Source organism: Solea senegalensis, linkage group LG14 (assembly GCF_019176455.1).
Source record: "Solea senegalensis isolate Sse05_10M linkage group LG14, IFAPA_SoseM_1, whole genome shotgun sequence".
Taxonomy (NCBI): domain Eukaryota; kingdom Metazoa; phylum Chordata; class Actinopteri; order Pleuronectiformes; family Soleidae; genus Solea; species Solea senegalensis.
In genome coordinates, this window is record NC_058034.1 from 25,262,045 (window position 1) to 25,283,187 (window position 21,143).

At 41.6% G+C, this 21,143-nt stretch overlaps 1 protein-coding gene across 1 annotated transcript; it reads right to left on the reverse strand.

Moving 5' to 3' along the window:
* Nucleotides 1-319: 319 nt before the first annotated feature.
* On the reverse strand, nucleotides 320-20,352 carry LOC122780328 (chromodomain-helicase-DNA-binding protein 1-like). The gene is made up of 17 exons (XM_044043200.1): nucleotides 20,109-20,352; nucleotides 19,831-19,943; nucleotides 18,543-18,649; nucleotides 17,565-17,676; nucleotides 17,441-17,472; nucleotides 11,388-11,469; nucleotides 9,886-10,048; nucleotides 9,537-9,692; nucleotides 7,139-7,231; nucleotides 6,964-7,060; nucleotides 6,781-6,854; nucleotides 4,869-4,979; nucleotides 4,257-4,371; nucleotides 3,472-3,628; nucleotides 3,040-3,262; nucleotides 2,309-2,454; nucleotides 320-1,121 (listed from the first exon to the last, which is right to left on the reverse strand). Exons 1-17 carry the CDS (start codon nucleotides 20,212-20,214, stop codon nucleotides 954-956), a joined length of 2,055 nt encoding a protein of 684 aa, XP_043899135.1. The 5' UTR covers nucleotides 20,215-20,352; the 3' UTR covers nucleotides 320-953.
* Between the last annotated feature and the right edge of the window lie 791 nt (nucleotides 20,353-21,143).

Sequence of the window (21,143 nt, forward strand, 5' to 3'; positions counted from 1 at the left end):
ATTTGACCGAACAAGAAGTCGGCCATTTTAAACAGGAAGTGCCCTATAACTTTGCCATACGTTGCCGATCCCCCCCGAAATTTGGATCGACATGTGCGGGGACGCCGCTGAAAATAACTAGTAATGAAAATAACTAGTACTGAAAATAACTAGTACCGCGCGCGGTGAATGAACGGGCGAGAGCGCGAGGCACGCGGGGAGCCGTGGCACACGGCGACCCGCGTGGGTCGGCTCGAACCCGTTCAGAACCGCGCGCGGTACTAGTTACTATTGTTTTTATTATTATTATTATTATTATTATTATTATTATTATTAATAATAATAACGATAATAATAAATGTGGGCGTGTGTGAATAATACTTAAAGTTTCATGATTGGTCCAGTCGATGGCCTCAGGCTGAGTTAAGTTCATAAAAAGTGCTGGTTTTTCTCCAGTAAATGGCCGGGATTGTTATTGTAAGAGATGTTCTGTTCTGGCAGCACAGCAGTGCAATAACCCCACCAGTCTTGTAACAAAACCATGGCAATGTTGCCAGACTCTTACAATGATAATAATAATAACAATAACAACAATAACGATAATAAGTGATTGGCATAAAAAAGCTCTTTTTATGGAGATAACTAAGAATGGCACTATTGCCCGTAAGATCACGGCTCAAGGCTGCTGCCCGAGGCAATCTGCAGGACCAACCATGAAACCTTTAGTAAGTTCTATTCACACACCCACAAAAATACCGGTATTCCCCTTTAAAATTAAGTACAAATCAAAGACTCCTCTTAAATGAAACATTAATGTGATCTGAGAGTATTTTAGAGCTGTTGAGAACTTGAAGCAGATTTGTTAACAATAATATCGCAATAATGTCGTAACTGTGACATACGTGACACGGCGTCGCACAGTGTCAAAGGTCTGACCTGCTGAAGCTTGTGTTAGGATTAAGGTTCAACCATCTTTACTTGTTCTTGTGTTTTTGCTCTTGCTGTCTCTTCTTTGTGTCCTCCTGAGTCTTGGCTCTCTTGGCTGCAGCCTCTTCTCTCTTCTGACGCCTCAGCTCCAGCTCGGCCTCGGTGAAAGTTCTCCTCTTCTTTGTTGGAATCCCGGCAGCGAACGACGGCGTTCCCTGTGAGTGAACACAGACAAAAACACGGACACTTGCAGTCATTGCAGGTATCTGGGATTTCCTCATTAGTAAACCACTCACTCTCCCACACACACACACACTCTCACTCTTCCACACCAAAGTCCACAGAGAAAATCAGTGATTTTAACATCACACACACATGAGTTGTTGACCCACTGCTGCCTCCATCACTAAGTTCTAATGTCTGACTTTGTCACTTCAGTGTTTGAAGTCCTTTGTTCAGATTGACCTCAGTGACACAAAGTGACCACACGAGGCAGCAGAGGACCAGCAGCTCCTGTGTACCTGTGAGCTAAAATCACTGATTTTCTCTCTGGACTTTGGTGTGGGAGAGTGAGTGGTTTACAGACTTGAGTTTCCTGTTGGAAAAGTCTGTCTGACAGTGAGATAAAGACGTGATGTCGTAGACTGGATTTGAATCGGTGAGTCTTCAGTGAAGTGGCTGAAACCTTGGTGTTTTTCCTTGTGTCTCCTTCGTTTACATTACTCACAACACAGTCAATGTGTGTACAATAACACTTGTAAAACAAACTGCACGCTTCAGCAGAACACAATACATCAAAGAAGAGATGGAAAAGCTGTGAATCAAACTCTTTAAAACGAGACACATTCAGAGTTTTTCATTTTAAAACACTGGTGCAGTGCCTGTGAAATCTGATGTGTGTGCGTTTTTTAGTCATTGTTGGTTTGGTGTGTGTGAGTGCTCATTGTTACTATGACACAGTAACAGTTCAGTGACATTTTATTTGTGGAAAGTTGAACTCCATGGTTGCAGGACAGTTGGTTGGTTGTCACTGGGATGCAGAGCTCGAGTTCAGTATGGTGACAGCTGCAGGAACCTGCTGGTTCAGGTGCAGACAGGTGTTCCTAGTCTCACTCAGTGCTGTGTGACTGAGAGGGGGAGTGGCTACAGTAGAGCGGTGCGAGCCAATGTGTGCTTCTTTTACCGATATCTTTAACGAGCTCTTTTGCATTACTGATCCAAACAACGTCAAACTTGGCTCTGCACTTAGTCGTGCCTGTAACACGACACCCGTCAAGTTTGACCTTCGGTTCAAGAGATATGCGAGTAACACACACACACAGACAGACGTTCCTGGGTTTTGTAGATGGATAAAAAAAGTACTTTTTTCACAGTTGTAATAAAAAAAAAGATAAAATCTTACTCCAGCTTTGTGTCGCAGTGCTCGTCCCTCTCCCGCCTGCGTCTGAATCGCAGCCTGATGCTCCTCCACCAGGCGATCGAAGGCATTGAGGTCTTTAGAGCTGGTGCACTGCCTGTAGTCTTTGCCCTCAAAGTAGTACATGTGATCTGACAGAGACAGCGTCAATATTGATCATGTAAGCAGATTGGTTGGTGAAGCTTGGTTTGTGTGAGGAGCCGACGCATCATGACAATAGCGCCCCCTGTACTGAGAACAAAGTCTACATCAGCTTAATCTCACTGTTAGATACAGACTTTTTCCTGTTTGTAAACCACTCACTCTCCCACACCAAAGTCCAGAGAGAAAATCAGTGATTGTAGCTCACAGGGACACAGGAGCTGCTGCCTCGTGTGGTCACTTTGTGTCACTGAGGTCAATCTGAACAAAAGATTTCAAACACTGAAGTGACAAAATCCGACATTAGAACTTAGTGATGGAGGCGGCAGTGTGTGTGTGTGTGATGTTAAAATCACTGATTTTCTCTGTGGACTTTGGTGTGGGAGAGTGAGTGGTTTACAAACTTCACTTCCCTGTTGGAAAGTCTGTCTGACAGTGAGATAAAGACAAGAACGCATCATAGACTGTAGCTGATGTAGATTTTATCAGACAAGTCTTTTTGTTTCATGTCCTGAAACTCGGTTAAAAACTGAATGAAAAACAAAGTTAGAGTGATGTGAGTTGGTGCAACATACATCTGTCTGATTCCTCCTCTTCCTCCTCCTCCTCCTCCTGCTCCTCCTCCTCCTGCTCTTCTTCGTCCTCATCCTCTTCTTCACTGTGTGAGCTGACATCCTCGTCACTCACCCACTGTCCGTTGCGTGACAGGCCGAGGATCTTCTCCAGTTTCACATCCTGCACGGAGCTCTCTTCTGATGACAGGAGCTTATCTACCCCGAACTTCAAGATCTCGCTGAGCTGCGTGTGGTGCAGGAAACGACAAGTGGTGAGAGCAGAAGTACACCACAGACAGCTGGAGTGGTTAGGTGTAGAAGTGAAGACAGGAACTGTCAGGATTCAGAGAAATACTGCGGCACACACACACGCATGCACACGCGCACACACAAACACATGCACGCGCATGCACACACACGCAGACACACAGACAGAAACACACACGCACACACCTGCATTCCCTGTGCTGTACTGGTGGTAGGTTCATTCAGTAAAGAGAAGCGTCCCTCTTCGATGACCGTGTTGGTGAGGTGGAGTTTGGATGCGGCGCGAGAGTACATCATCTCTTCCACAGTGTTTCTGGCCAGCAGACGGATCACTTTCACCGGTCTGTGACACAACACCAGATTAAAGGGCCAGTGCAGTCATTTAGGCCTAGCTCTAACTCTAACCTCAATCCATCACAGACCACTCAAAGCTCATCTTTCCCTCGCGCTGCGTTTAAATACACAAAGACACTAATTCTGTTCATGCAGCCTAAATGATGGTTTTAACAAGTCTGACTTACGTGTTCCAGGTATTAATCAAGTTGTCACAGACCTCTATCTAGTCCCCCATACCATAAATTATTACATTGTAAGGTGTTGTATGGTAAGGATGAGGTTCCCGTCTTTATCTCACTGTTAGACAGACTTTTCCAACAGGAAACTGAAGTTTGTAATGCACTCACTCTCCCACACCAAAGTCTATAGAGAAAATCAGTGATTTTAGCTCACAGGGACACAGGAGCTGCTGGTCCTCTGCTGCCTCGTGTGGTCACTTTGTGTCACTGAGGTCAATCTGAACAAAGGATTTCAAACACTGAAGTGACAAAATCAGACATTAGAACTTAGTGATGGAGGCAGCAGTGATCAACAACTCCTGTGTGTGTGACGTTAAAATCCCTGGTTCTCTCTGTGGACTTTGGTGTGGGAGAGTGAGTGCTTTACAAACTAACAGCTATGAAAGGCAGCGTCACCTGCTCTGACCAATGCGATGGCAGCGAGCTGCGGCCTGCAGGTCGTTCTGAGGGTTGAAGTCAGTGTCCACGAAAATGACGGTGTCAGCGGCCGTGAGGTTCAGCCCCACCCCACCTGCAGACACACGCATGACGCTTATGTCAATGAACACATGAATTCATTCATCAAAAAGTGCTGGTAAAATATTTTTTACATGAAGGCATTTCATTTTTAAAATTCACAAACTTTCAAGGATTTCAAGGACCTGTGGGAACCCTGAGTGCAATTTTCAAACATTTTCAAGGGCCTTGAATTTTTTTTCCCAAGTCTCAAGGACCTTTGGGGAAAAAATTCAAATTTAGAAACTTTCAAGGATTTTGACGACCCATGGAAAGGTTTTTGAAAATGACCCTAAAAAGACATGGGTCATTGAAAGTGCTTGGATTTTGTGCAAGAAAGAAGTTAAGTTGATATTTTTTTAAATTCACAAACTTTCAAGGATTTCAAGGAGTGTGGGAACCCTGAAGGGAACAGCGGCAGAGGGACACATTTACCTAAATATCAACTTAACTTCCTTCTCACACCAAATTGAAGTACTCTCAATGAGCCGTGTGTATCAGTGTGTGGATGACCTGCTTTAGTGCTGAGCAGAAAGATGAAGACGTCTCTGCTGCTGAAGTTCTTCACGGCCAGATTCCGTTCTTCTCCTCGGACTGAACCGTCCAGACGCTCGTAGCTGTAATCTGAAGAAGAAGAAACAAAAACAACAATATTTAGTGTTTAAAACAAAATAAATATACATACAGTGATATGAAATGTTTGGATGATACGAAACTCAAAAAAATGCTTTCAATTATTATTCATTTAGATTTGTATTTCTATATTTCTCTATTTATTCGTTCATTTGGACATTTTTATATTCACAATCTAAGTGAGTATGTTAATGAGATGGGCGGAGCTGACTCAGTTAAAAGCCTGATTGGTTACAGCAGAGTGAACATCACTATTACTGTCTGTTTGTGCAACTAATTATTATTTTACAAGTCTAATCATCGGGTAATTATTTTCTCAATTAATTGATTTGTTCAGTAAAATGTCAAAAAACAGATACATGAAAAGCAACTGCACCATAATAATGCTAATAAAATATTCAAATAATTATACTTGTCAAATGTAAGTATGAAATAAGTGGGTTTTTAAGAAGACGTCGTTGATTCTACGAGCATCAGGTTGTTCCTCTGGATTTAAAACTCGACGACCCTAAAATTCTTCACTTCCTGTTTTCTGGTTCTGCCCTGGTAGACAAGTCGACTAAACAAAATTTTACCCTAAAGCATTCTTTGCAAATATTGAGTCAGATAAAGGTGGCCTGCCAGACTCCCAGTGTTTCCATGTATTTTCCAATATGTCAAAATCATTAATTCAAGCCTGGACTGCTAGATGGGGTGTTTGGGGTATGGAGAGAGAGGGGTATCAAAACATTTTTAGATCTGTACATTGAAGACAAATTTGCATCTTTTACCCAATTAGGGACTAAGTTCAATCTTCCAAATTCCCATTTCTTTCGATATTTTCAAGTCAGACATTACACTAAGGAAAATTGTCCACACTTTGAATTCACCCCTACCACTCATCCTTTTCTTGAAAATCCTTTTACTCCCTCCAGACTCGAAGCAGCTGGTATCAAAATTATTCAGATCACATTAAGGATGCCTGGGCTAGTGACCTACATTCAGAGATATCAGCAGAGATCTGGGTTCATTCTTGCTCTATGAAGTCAGGTTACAGGCTAATTCAATATAAGGTGATTCATAGACTACACTATTGAAAAACTAATCTAAACCGCATCCATCGGTGTCTCCTGTATGTGATAAGTGTTGTTCAGCTGAGGGATCACTAGCGCATCTATTCTGGATTTGCCCAACTCTGCGTAGTTTTTGGACTGCAATCTTTGAGTGGCTGTTGCTAGCCTAACCATGACCTGGCCATCTCTGGATGCTCTGTAATGACCACTGAGCTACTACGCAACGTGCAGATGTCTTGGCAGATAGGAATGGTGGTGGCCAAGAAACTTCATTCCCTGTGCTCCATTATACAGATGGAAAAACTCTGTCTGTACAAACACAATACACAAAACAGATTTGAGAAAACATGGGGACCTTTCTTGGCACAGTGTCAAATCACCTGATAACCACAGGGACTTTGACTTATCTAGCTATATAACTACAGTGTTGGATTGGATTAATTTATTCATGTCATTTTACCTTGCTCTGGAGATGTTGATATGGCGAAAACTTTGTCTGAACGGTATAGCTATCTTGTGTAGTGTCTGGCAGTTTTGTTTGTTTTTGTTGTTGTTGTTTCTCCTGTATGTCCTGTTACTGTCTTTGAAAAACCTGTAAACTATAAATAAAGTATAAAAAAAAACCTCAACGACCCTGACTGTAGGTCTCAGGCTGCGTTGTGACCTCATCTGAACTTTGAAAGTGATGAGTGAAATGTTAAAATCATTCCAATAAAAATAAGTAAAAAAAGAAGAATCACTTTTGTACTCCAAATAATCCTGGATAATATCCAACATCCTGGTCATCTGAGAGAACAGCAGGACACGATGACCCCTGACATGAAGAGAGAGAGAGAAACACAACAACTTATCACTGACTTACTTTGAATAAGAAGGAGAAGAGTGTGAGACAGACAGACAGACAGACAGAGCAGTGGACGGACTCTTTGTGCAGCAGAGTCAGAATGCTGTCCAAGAGACAGAGCTTCCCACTGGCTTCAACCAGATGTTCTCCCATCTGAAACGGCTCTGGTTCCACACCTGCACCAAACACCAGAGATAAAATAAAATAAATGTAAATACAAATAAATAAAAAAGAATAACGTCTGCAGCACTGACCGTCAAACAGATACGGGTGGTTGACACATTTCCTCAGGTTCACCAGGATGTTCAAGAGTCGAGTCTTGTTCCGCTGCTCGTTTCCAAACGCCTCTGAAACCACAGAGTTCATCAGATCAGAAGATCACTCACATCAGACAAACGTTATCTACAGACATTAGTAATGTTCAGAAAACATGTAAATAACATTAGTTATCACAACAACCTGTTACAAAGCGTATTTTTGTTTTATTAAGTTGCCTCACAACAAAAATATCACAATGTTAAAAAGTTTGCAAAATTCAGGTTTACAAAAACCTGTAACTAATGTTATTATTATTATTGTTTAAATGTACAAACTGTTGTCAAGTCACAAAAAAACATTTACAAAAGTTACGGAACATTTCGGTCACATGTTACAAAAATGTTACAAATTTAAAAACAGTAAAACCTTTTGTTTCAATTACAGACTGTCAAATCACAATCATTTCCAAAAGTTACAAAACAATTGTGCAGAATTAAAGGTCATAAAACTGACGTTATTTACAGAAATGTTTTTGGTTTGTTTAACATTACTTTATTTGACCACACGATATGTTTACGTGACTAGTGGACATGAAAGGGGGCGGGACGCTTTGGTTGCATTTTGTCCTTCATGACATGCTCCCCCTTGTGGCACTTAGAAAAAGACAGATAAAGATGTGATAAAATTAGGACACCCTATGAAAACACATGTGTTTTTTAACATATTTAGACATATGGATATTTAATACAAATTTTAACAATACTGAGAGATTTAAGTAATATAACTAAACAAGTAAAACTAAAGAAAATACTTTTTAAAACTTTCTGTAAAACGTAATAAAATAAACATGCAATTTCCGGTGAGGAATAAATTAGGACACCCCCACATTTTTCCCAGTTATAATGGCTGATATCACACACAGGTGTATCACATCAAGTGCACATGATTAGAACATTGTTACTCAACATTTTGAAGAAGGCTTGCCCTATTTAAACCTCAGACATTCAGTTTGCTACTGACTGTTGACGTGAGCATGAACACCATGGTGAGATCGAAAGACCTGTCTGAGGCCTTCAGAAAGAAGTTTGTTGCAGCATATGAGTCTGGTAAGGGATTTAAAAAGATCTCAAAAGAGTTTGAAATCAGCCATTCCACTGTCCAGAAAATAGTGTACAAGTAGAGGACATTCAAAAGAACTGCCAACATGCCCAGGTCTGGCCATCCAAGCAAGTTCACCCCGAGAGCAGACCACAAGATGCTAAAAGAAGTCTCCAAAACTCCTAAAATGTCACCACAGGACCTACAGCAGGCTCTGGCAACTGTTGATGTGAAAGTGCATGCCTCTACAATCAGAAAGAAACTGCACAAGTTTAATTTTCATGGGAGGTGTCCAAGGAGGAAACCTTATTTGGACAACAGAACAGAGGACATGTTTCCTGGAAAAGAACCTCGTACCAACTGTGAAGCATGGAGGTGGAAGTGTCATGGTTTGGGGATGCTTTGCTGCAGCAGGACCTGACCAGCTCACCATCTTAGAATCCATCATGAACCCTAACCCATTCTACAGTGTATCAGAGGGTGCTTGAGCAACATGTGAGACCATCTGTAAGAAAATTAAAGCTGAAGCGGAACTGGACCCTGCAACATGACAATGACCCTAAACATACCAGTAAATCCACAAAGGACTGGCTGAAAACTAAGAAATGGAGAGTCCTGGAATGGCCCAGTCAAAGCCCAGATCTTAATCCCATTGAGATGCTGTGGGGTGACCTGAAACGGGCTGTACATACAAGAAACCCCTCAAACGTCACACAGGTTAAAGCATTCTGCATTGAGGAGTGGGGGCAAACTTTCCTCAGACAGATGTCAGAGACTGGTAGAGTATTACAGTATTAGTATTACAAGAAGCGTCTCACTGAAGTTATTTCAGCTAAAGGGGGTAACACTAGGTATTAGGGGGGAGGGTGTCCTAACTTTTTCCTCAGTTAGAATATGCATTTATGTTGATGTCTTTTGTTTAATGAGTAAAACAATGTTATTTTTTGCTGTTTACCTGCAATTATATCACTTTCTTTTCCAGAGATAAATAAAAACAAGATTAGACATTGATATGTGAACATTTCTTAATGTATAACTGAATATCTTATGGGGTGTCCTCATTTATTCACATGACTGTAAATGACCAGGGCTGTATGTTGGTGAGAACAGTGCGTGGTATATGTGGGGTGGAGTGGCTCAGTGGTTAAGACCGGTACCCTGTGTGCGAAAGACATCATAGTCGCAATGGTCGCAAGTTCGATTCCACCCCTGGCTGATTGTACTCAATTCAATTGTAAGTCGCTTTGGATAAAAGCGTCTGCTAAATGACATGTAATGTAATGTAATGTATCTTACCAGAGTTCTTCATCAGAACAGCTTTGTAGTATTTCTTCTGCAGAGCCGACATGCCGTGATAAACCACCAGCTCCACCTTCCTGGGCAAATCTAGAGCCACCTCAGATTTCACTCTGCGCAGAAGAAACGGCTCCAAGACCTTCTGAAGTTCAGCAGCTGACACACACACACACACACACAGACAGAGAGACACAGAGACAAATTCAGATCAACTTCTTGTGTCCGCCCACCCCCGCTCTGCTGATATATACACACAAACACTCCCTCAGTCAGGTGTGACAGTTGTCAGACGAAAGACGCAGCAAACAAATAGCGTCACATGGTTCAAAAGGTTGAACATGAATCGTACCAAGAGCAGGATTCTTCCGTACGTCTGCGTAATACTGCACAAACGTGTTCAGCTCGTCCACAGTGAAGACGCTGGGCTGGATGAAAGTCAGCAGAGAGTAGAGTTCCTGAAGATTGTTCTGGATCGGTGTTCCTGTCAGCAGCACCCTAAACTCTGAACACAACTGACACACACACAATCATCAGTGAGCAGCTGAGGAGACAGTGTTCACAGAGAGGTGAGATGATGAGGAGACAGCGTTCACAGAGGTGAGATGATGAGGAGACAGCGTTCACAGAGGTGAGATGATGAGGAGTTCACAGCGTTCACAGAGGTGAGATGATGAGGAGACAGTGTTCACAGTGTTCACAGTGAGGTGAGATGATGAGGAGACAGTGTTCACAGAGAGTGAGATGATGAGGAGACAGTGTTCAGAGAGAGGTGTGATGATGAGGACAGTGTTCACAGAGAGTGAGATGATGAGGAGACAGAGCGAGGTGAGATGATGAGGAGACAGTGTTCACAGAGAGGTGAGATGATGAGGAGACAGTGTTCACAGAGTGAGAGGAGGAGACAGTGTTCACAGAGGTGAGATCAGTGTTCAGAGAGGTGAGATGAGACACAGTGAGAGGTGAGATGTGTTCACAGAGGTGAGATGACGAGGAGACACTGTTCACAGAGGTGAGATGACGAGGAGACAGTGTTCACAGAGAGGTGAGATGATGAGGAGACAGTGTTCACAGAGGTGAGATGATGAGGAGACAGTGAAGTGAGATGATGAGAGACAGGAGACAGCAGAGGTGAGATGAGGAGACAGTGTTCTGAGGTGAGATGATGAGGAGACAGTGTTCAGAGAGGTGAGATGATGAGGAGACAGAGGTGAGATGAGGAGACAGTGTTCACAGAGGTGAGATGATGAGGAGACAGTGTTCAGAGGTGAGATGATGAGACAGTGTTCAGGTGAGATGATGAGGAGACAGTGTTCAGAGGTGAGATGATGAGGAGACAGTGTTCACAGAGGTGAGATGATGAGGAGACAGTGTTCACACACAGTGACGAGGAGACAGTGTTCACAGAGGTGAGATGATGAGGAGACAGTGTTCACAGAGTGAGATGATGAGGAGACAGACAGAGGTGAGACAGAGAGGTGAGATGATGAGGAGACACAGCAGAGATGATGAGAGACAGTGTTCACAGAGAGACAGTGTTCACAGAGAGGTGAGATGATGAGGAGACAGCTTCACAGAGGTGAGATCAGAGAGGTGAGATGATGATGTTCACAGAGGTGAGATGAGGAGACAGTGTTCAGAGAGGTGAGATGATGAGGAGACAGTGTTCACAGAGGTGAGATGATGAGAGACAGTGTTCACAGAGGTGAGATGACGAGAGACAGTGTTCACAGAGAAGATGAGAGAGACAGTGTTCACAGAGAGGTGAGATGATGAGGAGACAGTGTTCACAGAGAAGTGAGATGACGAGGAGACAGTGTTCACAGAGAGGTGAGATGATGAGGAGACAGTTACCTGTGTCAGAGTTTTATGTAACAGTGACTTTTGATTCTTCAGACGATGAGCCTCGTCCACGACCAGCACCTTCCACTTCCACCTGGAGAACAGAGAACAACCAATGACCTGTGACCTACAATTCACCTGTACACATTCATAATGAACACATGAAGTGATACCCTGTTAACTATAGCACTGTATACATCGACTTATGTAAGACTAACTAACTTTGCCATTTCTGACAGGAAAGTGAAGTTTGTAAACCACTCACTCTCCCACACCAAAGTCCATAGAGAAAATCAGTGATTTTAACATCACACACACAGGAGTTGTTGATCAACTGCTGCCTCCATCACTAAGTTCAAATCGTATTATTTTTTAAAATGATTTTTAAATTATTTTGTGAATTTGGTGTCTGAAAACTGCTTGTGCACTTGACGACTTTCTATCGAAATATCAGTTCATCAATACACGAGCGCCCATGCTTTTCATAACAATAGCCACATGGACAGTGTGCTGGAGAAGAAAACCACATCACCTTCATCATGACATATATACATATTTACACATAGACACATATATACATATACATATATACATATACAGTACACATATACTGTACATATATACATATATACATATTTACACATAGACACATTCAGACCCCTTTAAATTTTTCACTCTTTGTTTCATTGCAGCCATTTGCACAGAAGCCTCTCCTCAGTGCAAGACATATGAAAGCCCACATAGAGTTTGCCAAAAAACACATGAAGGACTCCCAGACTATGAGAAATAAGATTCTCTGGTCTTATGAGACCAAGATTTAACTTTTTGGCATTAATTCTAAGCGGTATGTGTGGAGAAAACCAAGCACTGCTCATCACCTGCCCAATACAATCCCAACAGTGAAACAGCATCATGCTATGGGGGTGTTTTTCAGCTGCAGGGACAGGACGACTGGTTGCAATTGAAGGAAAGATGAATGCGACCAAGTACAAAGATTTCACTGGCTACAGGGGAGTGGCCAACACAGCTGCAACCAATCGGCACCTAATCAGGTGTCTTTTAAAAAGCAGCTCTCACTTGGAAGCGGCAGACGAAGACTCAGGAAGACAAAGACAAAGGAGTCTAACAAGGAGTCTAACAAGGAGGCTAATGAGGCTAAGTACCTGTCTGTAATTGTTTTCTACCTTTCACATATGTGCACTTTTTACATTCCTGTTCATGTTTCTTCTCATAGATATTACAGACCTCACATTCACTCACAACATCACCGTAATCTGTCCTCACTTACAGTGGGTACGGAAAGTATTCAGACCCCTTTAAATTTTTCACTCTTTGTTTCATTGCAGCCTCTTGCTAAAATCAAAAAAGTTCAATTTATTTCTCATTAATGTACACTCAGCACCCCATCTTGACAAAAAAAAAACAGAAATGTTGAAATTTTAGCAAATTTATTAAAAAAGAAAAAGTGAAATATCACATGGTCATAAGTATTCAGAGCCTTTGCTCAGTATTGAGTAGAAGCTCCTTTTGAGCTAGTACAGCCATGAGTCTTCTTGGGAATGATGCAACAAGTGTTTCACACCTGGATTTGGGGATCCTCTGCCATTCTTCCTTGCAGATCCTCTCCAGTTCTGTCAGGTTGGATGGTGAACGTTGGTGGACAGACATTTTCAGGTCTCTCCAGAGATGCTCAATTGGATTTAGGTCAGGGCTCTGGCTGGGCCAGTCAAGAATGGTCACAGAGTTGTTCCGAAGCCACTCCTTCATAGCTGTATGCTTAGGGTCATTGTCTTGTTGGAAGGTGAACCTTCGGCCCAGTCTGAGGTCCTGAGCACTCTGGAAGAGGTTTTTTTCCAGGATATCTCTGTACTTGGCCTCATTCATCTTTCCTTCAATTGCAACCAGTCGTCCTGTCCCTGCAGCTGAAAAACACCCCCATAGCATGATGCTGCCACCACCATGTTTCACTGTTGGGATTGTATTGGGCAGGTGATGAGCAGTGCCTGGTTTTATTTGCTCAGACGTGCACTGTGAGCTGTAAGGTCTTATATAGACAGGTGTGTGCCTTTCCTAATTAAGTCCAATCAGTTTAATTAAACACAGCTGGACTCCAATGAAGGAGCAGAACCATCTCAAGGACAATCAGAAGAAATGGATAGCATGTGATTTAAATATGAGTGTCACAGCAAAGGGTCTGAATACTTATGACCATGTGATATTTCAGTTTTTCTTTTTCAATACATTTGCAAACATTTCTACATTTCTGTTTTTTTCTGTCAAGATGGGGTGCTGAGTGTACATTAATGAGAAAAAAAACTTTTTTGATTTTAGCAAATGGCTGCAATGAAACAAAGATTTAAAGGGGTCTGAATACTTTCCGTACCCACTGTATCTATCCCACCCGCTCCACACACATCCAACACCTTGTTGCAGGGGGCCTGTGGAACTGCCAATCAGCTACCCGCAAGACTGAGTTCATCTCTGGCTTTGCTACTGAGCAATGTCTGGACTTCCTTGCTCTCACAGAGACTTGGATAACACCCTCCAACACAGCCACCCCTGCGGCTCTCTCCTCTGCCCACTCCTTCTCCCACACACCCAGATCCACTGGAAGAGGTGGCGGGACAGGTCTGCTCATCAACCCCAACTGGACTTTCACTCTTTACCCACTGCCTCACTTCTCTTCACAGTTGTTTGAATTTCATGCTGTAACTATAACTCACCCAAAACTAATCATTGTTGTCATCTACCGTCCACCAGGCCCATTGGGACACTTCTTGGAGGAACTAGATGTCCTCCTCTCAAACATCCCAGAAAATGGCCCACCACTTGTTCTTCTTGGTGACTTCAACATCCAGTCATAGAATTCATCCGATCTACTTCTTCTACTTTCCTCTCTTTCTCTCTCACTTGCTCCTTCTCCACCAACTCACAAAGCTGCCAACCACCTTGACCTCATCTTCACCAGAAACTGCTCCACCTCCGACCTCAAGGTAACATGTCTCTGATAATTTCTTCATATCCTACTCTCTCCCAATCTGATGGTCTCATCTCATCAGATATTGCACTTGTCCGTCGCAACATTCGCTCTCTCTCCCTCCTCAACTGTTCTATCGGCACTTCCTTCAGCTGACTCCTTCTCCCTCATGCATCCCAACTCTGCCACAGACACCTTCCTCTCTACTCTGTCCTCCTCTCTTGACTCTCTCTGTCCTCTTACTTCCCGGCGGGTTCGTAAGTCCTCCCCAGCCCTGTGGTTGTCTGACTCAGTGCGTGCTGAGAGAGCCACGATACGGGCAGCAGAAAGGAAATGGAGGAAATCAAAACACCCCGACCACCTGCTTTCCTATCACTCTCTTCTCTCCACCTTCACTGCCTCTATCTCTGCAGCCAAACAATCTTTCTATCAAACTAAAATTCAATCCTCTTTCTCTAACCCTAAAACTTTTCTCGATCTTCTCTAACCTCCTTGACCCCCCCACTCCCCCTCCTCCCTTCTACCAATTCACTTTGTCAACTACTTCACAAAAAGTGATGACATTCGCTCTTCTTTCTCAACCCCACCTCCTGATCTCACCACTCTGTGGTAGCTCCTTCTCATACCGCAAGGAACCTGGGTGTGACACTTTATGACCATCTCTCTGCCAACATTGCCGTAACAGCTCGATCTTGTAGATACATGTTGCACAACATCAGAAGGATACGGCCTCTTCTAACCTATATGGCGGCACAGGTTCTGGTCCAGGCTCTTGTCATCTCACAATTGGACTACTGCAACTCCCTCCTGGCTTGTCCGCTCTGCATCGGCAAACCGGCTTGCTGCCCCCTTACTGAGAGGAATGCAGAGGCATTCGCAGAACTTGAGACTGTTCACTGTCCTAGCTCCTAAATGGTGGAACGAGCTCCCCATCGACAGCCGGACAGCGGAAAGCCTCCACATCTTCCGCCGCCAAATAAAAACACATTTCTTCCGACTCTACCTTGACTAAGACGACGGCGACAAAAATAAACAAAAAAAAAACTTGCTTATACATCGCACTTATGACTAGCACTTCATAGTTTGGCTTACTTGAAGCTCTTACTTACTTCTAGCTCTTATTTGTACCCAATTGTTTAAATGCCCTTATTGTAAGTCGCTTTGGATAAAAGCGTCTGCTAAATGACATGTAATGTAAAAAGCCTTTCGACCGTGTAGAGTGGGGGGATTTATCTATACGCTCTCCATTCTTTCCACTTTCCAGGAGGATGCGTCAGGGGTACCTGCTATCTCCGTTACTTTTTGCCATTTCTATTGAGCCTCTTTCTATGGCGCCTAAGGCCCTACCGAATTCTGAAGGTATCTCTGGGCATGGTGTGGAGCATATGGTGTCTCTTTATACAGATGATCTGCTGCTTTATATAACAAACCCAGTGTCCTCTGTTCCTTTGATTCAGTCTGTCCTCGAGATTACTCACACACTACATTCCATGTTTAAAGCCAATCTCACTCCTTCAGTAGCCAAAATGAAATCAGACTTCCAACGCTGGAACAGTGCAATGCATTAAGATGAATATCTGTTTTTCTACACCTTCCCATATTTTTTACCAATGAGTATCTTTAGACACTAGATCAGGAAATCACTACATTTGTATGGGGTGGAAAGGTCCCTAGGATCAGTGAGGCAGTTATAGGGGTGGCCTTGTGCTCCATAATTTCATGCACTATTATTAGGCTGCTAACATACACACACTTGTTTACTAGCTTAAACATCCTGATGTTTGGTTTGTCATCTCCCCACCCCCACCATCATTCCTTAAACCCTCTGGTGCAGTCCACTTTAAAAATATGGATACAATTCCTCCGCCATTTTAAGCTCTCCTCGCCTCCTTTCTGGGGCCTATTGACAACAACCATCCATTAGCTTCCTCTATTTTGGACTCATCCTTCACTCTCTGGGCGAAGCAAGGCCTTAATAGCTTCAAAGACCTTTTTGATGACGGTATCTTTCCTAGCTTCAACACTTTATGTCTTAAATTTAATCTGCCACGCACACACTTTTTCCTTTACCTTCAGGTCTATAATTTTGTGCGCACAAGATCCGATTCCTTCCCTGGGCTCCTCCAGGAACTACAATGGGAGAGCCTTTTTAGGCGATCTACTAGCCAGAAAGGACTTGTATCTATAATTTATCAATGCACAATGTCACTTAATAGTGACACTCCCCACTCCCCAAGTTAAAACCTGCATGGGAGGGAGAGCTGGGTATGGTGCAGACAGCTGATTGGTGGTCATTGGCTTTGACAAGGGTCAATTCCAGTGATCCAGTTGAAAGTATTGCAGAGCCCACCTCAGCAAATCCAGATCCACAATGTGATCGCTGTCACACTGCAGAGGCAAATCTTTCACATTTGTTTTGGTTGTGCCCAAAGCTTACGACATATTGGTCGTAAGCTTTCATTTTTTACCTATTTTCAAAACTGTTAAAGCACAGCATAAAATATTACAACATAGCAGTTTGAGCACAAGCAGAGTTTTGAAAGACAATACCACAAAATCTGAAGGCGAAATCAATAAATAATGTTCTCAAATCAATATAACATGCTCTTGAATTAAGATAGGAAGTAACCCTCATACTGTGTCCCCGTGATCTTAAATCACTGATTTTCTCCATGGACTTTAGTGGTTTACAAATTTGACTTTCCTGTTGGAAAGAGAGACAAAGACATGGACATGTTCTGAAGATATCGTAGAGTCTTTGTTATATGGTTTGAAAATCTAAAAACAGACGTGTTTTCACTTAAAGTGAGGTTCTGTGTCTGTGTAAAACACACCAAAAACTTCAACTACCCCTTTCAGGTATAAATGTTTACTTATTGTATTATATGTAAATTACGGGGGTTGGGTTATGTTTTTGTTATAGTTTGTTATTTTTTGTTTAATTCAGGCCTATATTCCATGTTGTTATATATTTCACCCTAATTTAAAATATTTAAATCATGATAAACCAGCCCGGTACGCGTGTTCATATGGGACTATCTTAATTCAGAAAGATTAAGCATTTATTTTAAAAACAGTTCAAACTCACCGTTTCAGGAATGAGGTGTCTTTGAGGCAGAGCTGTAACGCAGCAGAAGAGTAAAGACAGATCACTTCAAAGCACGAGTGAAGCTTCAGATCTTTGTGTTTTCAGTAGAAAAGTGGCCACAGACCTCGTACGTGGTGAGAAGAACGTGAAAATCCTGCATCGATCTTTCTCTCTGAATCTCAGCTCGTTTCTCTTTGTCTCCTTTATAACACAGGACAGTCAGTGACGGAGCAAAGCTGAAACCCAGGACAAACACAAACTCACTACTTATACCAAATACTACATATATATGACGGATTAAACCCAGGTTATACAAATGGCAGCTCGTGGGCCAATCTGTGAGTGTGACATATATTTATCTTATTTCAAAGAGAAACAAATACTGTTGCTAATATTGTGAACTTTATTGATTTTATGCAGTTTGAGTTGCACCTGGGTCAAATCTAACAAGCACATCATTTTTATTTCAAAGACTTTTTTGTTTTTACAGTGATCCCACACACGTCCGGGAAAATGTCTGACCAATATTCTACGGAAAATATGAGAATGTGTCTGTGAAAAACAGATTTTAGGCACTTAACAAAAAACTCACCGAATAAAATCCATTTTTTCACTTTGTTTCCATAATTAAAAAGACTTTTCCAACAGGAAACTGAAGTTTGTAAATCACTCACTCTCCCACACCAAAGTCCAGAGAGAAAATCAGTGATTTTAGCTCACAGGGACACAGGGGCTGCTGGTCCTCTGCTGCCTCGTGTGGTCACGTTGTGTCACTGAGGTCAATCTGAACAAAGGATTTCAAACACTGAAGTCGTAAAATAAGACATTTGAACTTAATGATGGATCAACAACTCCTGTATGTGTGATGTTAAAATCACTGATTTTCTCTCTGGACTTTGGTGTTGGAGAGTGAGTGGTTTACAAACTTCAGTTTCCTGTTGGAAAAGTCTGTCTGACAGTGAGATAAAGACATGAACATGTGATGTAGATATTCTAGACTTAAAGCGACATGGATTTTATTAGCAGTCTTTTGTTAAAGTGGTTAAAACCTGGTTCAGAGAGCAGGAACATGGAGACTGACTCAGTATAAATGTGACAGTACCTGTCCAGCTCTTTCCTCCAGTTCTCCAGGACAGAGAGTGGACTCAGGACTAAAAATGGACCTTTGTCCTTACGAGCGCCACACATGTAGACCAGCAGAGAGATCGTCTGAAGAGACAAATGATGATAAAGAACGTGTCACACACACCGTAACATCTTTCATTTTATGGAATTAACTTAATCAATGACTAAATTGTCACTTTGATCAATTTGAGTGTTTTTTCTTAATAATTAAAACCAGTTTGTGTGATTTTTCAGCTTCTTAAATGTGAATATTTTCTGGTTTCTTTGCTCCATAAAACAAAGAAATAATTTTGGTTTGTGGACAAAAACAAGACATTTGAGAACATTATGATTTTCAGGTTTGCATTTTCTGAACTAAACAATGAATCAATTAATTGATCAGTTACATTACATTACATTACATGTCATTTAGCAGACACTTTTATCCAATGCAACTTACAATGGAATTGAATACAATCTGCCAGGGATGGAATCAAACTTGCGACCATGATATCTTTCGCACACAGGGTACCGGTCTTAACCACTGAGCCACTCCACCCCAGTTCCTTCGATTATCACTAGTTACAGCCCAAATTACCACAATGATAATTAAAGCATGTGTAAACTGAAGGAAATATCTTCTTTTTTTTAGATTTTTGCAGATAGGAAACATTTTTTAAAAACGATGGTGATAAATCGTAACCCCCTGGAATGACTGGAAGGATGCAGCTGAATTTTAATCCGTAAACATGTTGTTAGGCTCATTCTGTGCGCTAAATTCAACAGTGTTGTTCTTAACTTGTTTTTCTTTTCCTGACTTCTCAACTGGAATGTGATGAAGTCGGGGGTGACATCAATTCCGACTTCCAATATAAATAAAACTAGAGCTGTAACTAACTAATTATTTTCATAATCGATTATTTTCTCGATGAATCGTTTAGTCCATAAAATATCAGAAAACCTTAAAAGATGTTGATCGGTGTTTGTCAAACCTGGAAATGATGATGTTCTCAAATGTCTTCTTTTGTCCACCAACCAAAATGATTCACTTTTCATGATTTCTTTGTGATCCAGAGCAAATAAATTAAGAAAATAGTCAAATTTAAGAAGCTGAAACAATCAGAAATCTTCTTTTAATCATGAAAAAACTTCAAACCTATTATCTATTATCAAAATAGTTGTTGATTCCTTTAGTAATGGATTAATAATCGATTAATAGTTTCAGCTCTAAATAAAACGCAACAATAACACAAATCAATCAATCTATCAGATAATCTGTGTCGCACCTGACAGGTTTTTCCTAAACCCATCTCATCTCCCAGAATGCACCCCTGCTGCTTCTCCAGACACTGGGTCAACCACCGGACACCGTCCACCTGGTACTGTCTCAGCTGAATCCCTGTCAGGAAGTGACGTCACAAGTCAAAATCACCGGCAAAACAAAAAACGACAACAAGTCAACACAAACACAACAGTAAGTCGGCTAAAGCTTAAAGTTTAAACGCTTTCTAAACAGCACGTTAAAGACGTTGCCGTTGCTATAGTAACCAGACTTCGCACGTACCTGTCAAACCCCACTTGTGTAGCTCGCCCTGATTAACGGGCGTTTTCTTTCTCTTCTTTCTCTTCTCCACCACGCTCTGTTTTATCCTGGACAAAATGTCGGACATGTTGTTTCCAGAGTTACGGAACTAACACACACACACACAGAGAGACAGGGACACACAGAGAGAGACAGACATGTACAGACGAAGTCCTCTGCTGTGACACTCAGTGTTGTGTCATTTCATGTCCAACGAATGCTTCCTGGTAAGATCACGTGACGCCGGGGAAAACGCGCGCGCCGGTTCAAAACGGACATACGTCATAAATAAGTATGGAAGCCCGGCTCCGCCACTTCACCAAACTGAGTATCTCTAGTAAGTCATAATTATATAAGTTATAATTATTAGATGGGTCCGTGTATGTATGATATTGGTTTCATCTGGTATACCATTCAATACATCTGTATCAATAACCTTCACAAGTATAGGCCTATGAGCAAACCAGACATACAGTTAAATACTCTCATACTGCCACCTACTGGTAGCGAGGGTAAACATCATTAATCATCTGTCTGTCCTTCTATCTATCTATCTATCTATCTATCTATCTATCTATCTATCTATCTATCATCTATCTATCTACCTATCTATCCATCTATCTATCTATCTATCTATCTATCTATCTATCTATCTATCTATCATACTAAGTCATAAATATGAGATACTACGTCATAATAATGGGATACTTAGTCATAAATATGAGATGCTTAGTCATAAATATGAGATACTAAGTCATAAATATGACATACTAAGTCATACATATGAGATACTTAGTCATAAATATGACATACTAAGTCATAAATATGAGATACTACGTCATAATAATGGAATACTAAGTCATAAATATGAGATGCTTAGTCATAAATATGAGATACTAAGTCATAAATATGACATAGTAAGTCATACATATGAGATACTTAGTCATAAATATGACATACTAAGTCATAAATATGAGATACTTAGTCATAAATATATGACATAAATATGAGTCATAT

What these genes read in the sequence shown, in the direction of transcription:
- LOC122780328 (XM_044043200.1), bottom strand. Translation starts at nt 20,214, where the DNA reads ATGTCCGACATTTTGTCCAGGATAAAACAGAGCGTGGTGGAGAAGAGA. An exon ending in CTGACTCTGCTGCACAAAGA is followed by an intron (nt 6,855 to 6,963) that starts GTCCGTCCACTG and finishes TCTTCATGTCAG; the next exon opens with GGGTCATCGTGTCCTGCTGT. An exon ending in AGAGGAGGAATCAGACAGAT is followed by an intron (nt 2,455 to 3,039) that starts GTATGTTGCACC and finishes TGTCTCTGTCAG; the next exon opens with ATCACATGTACTACTTTGAG.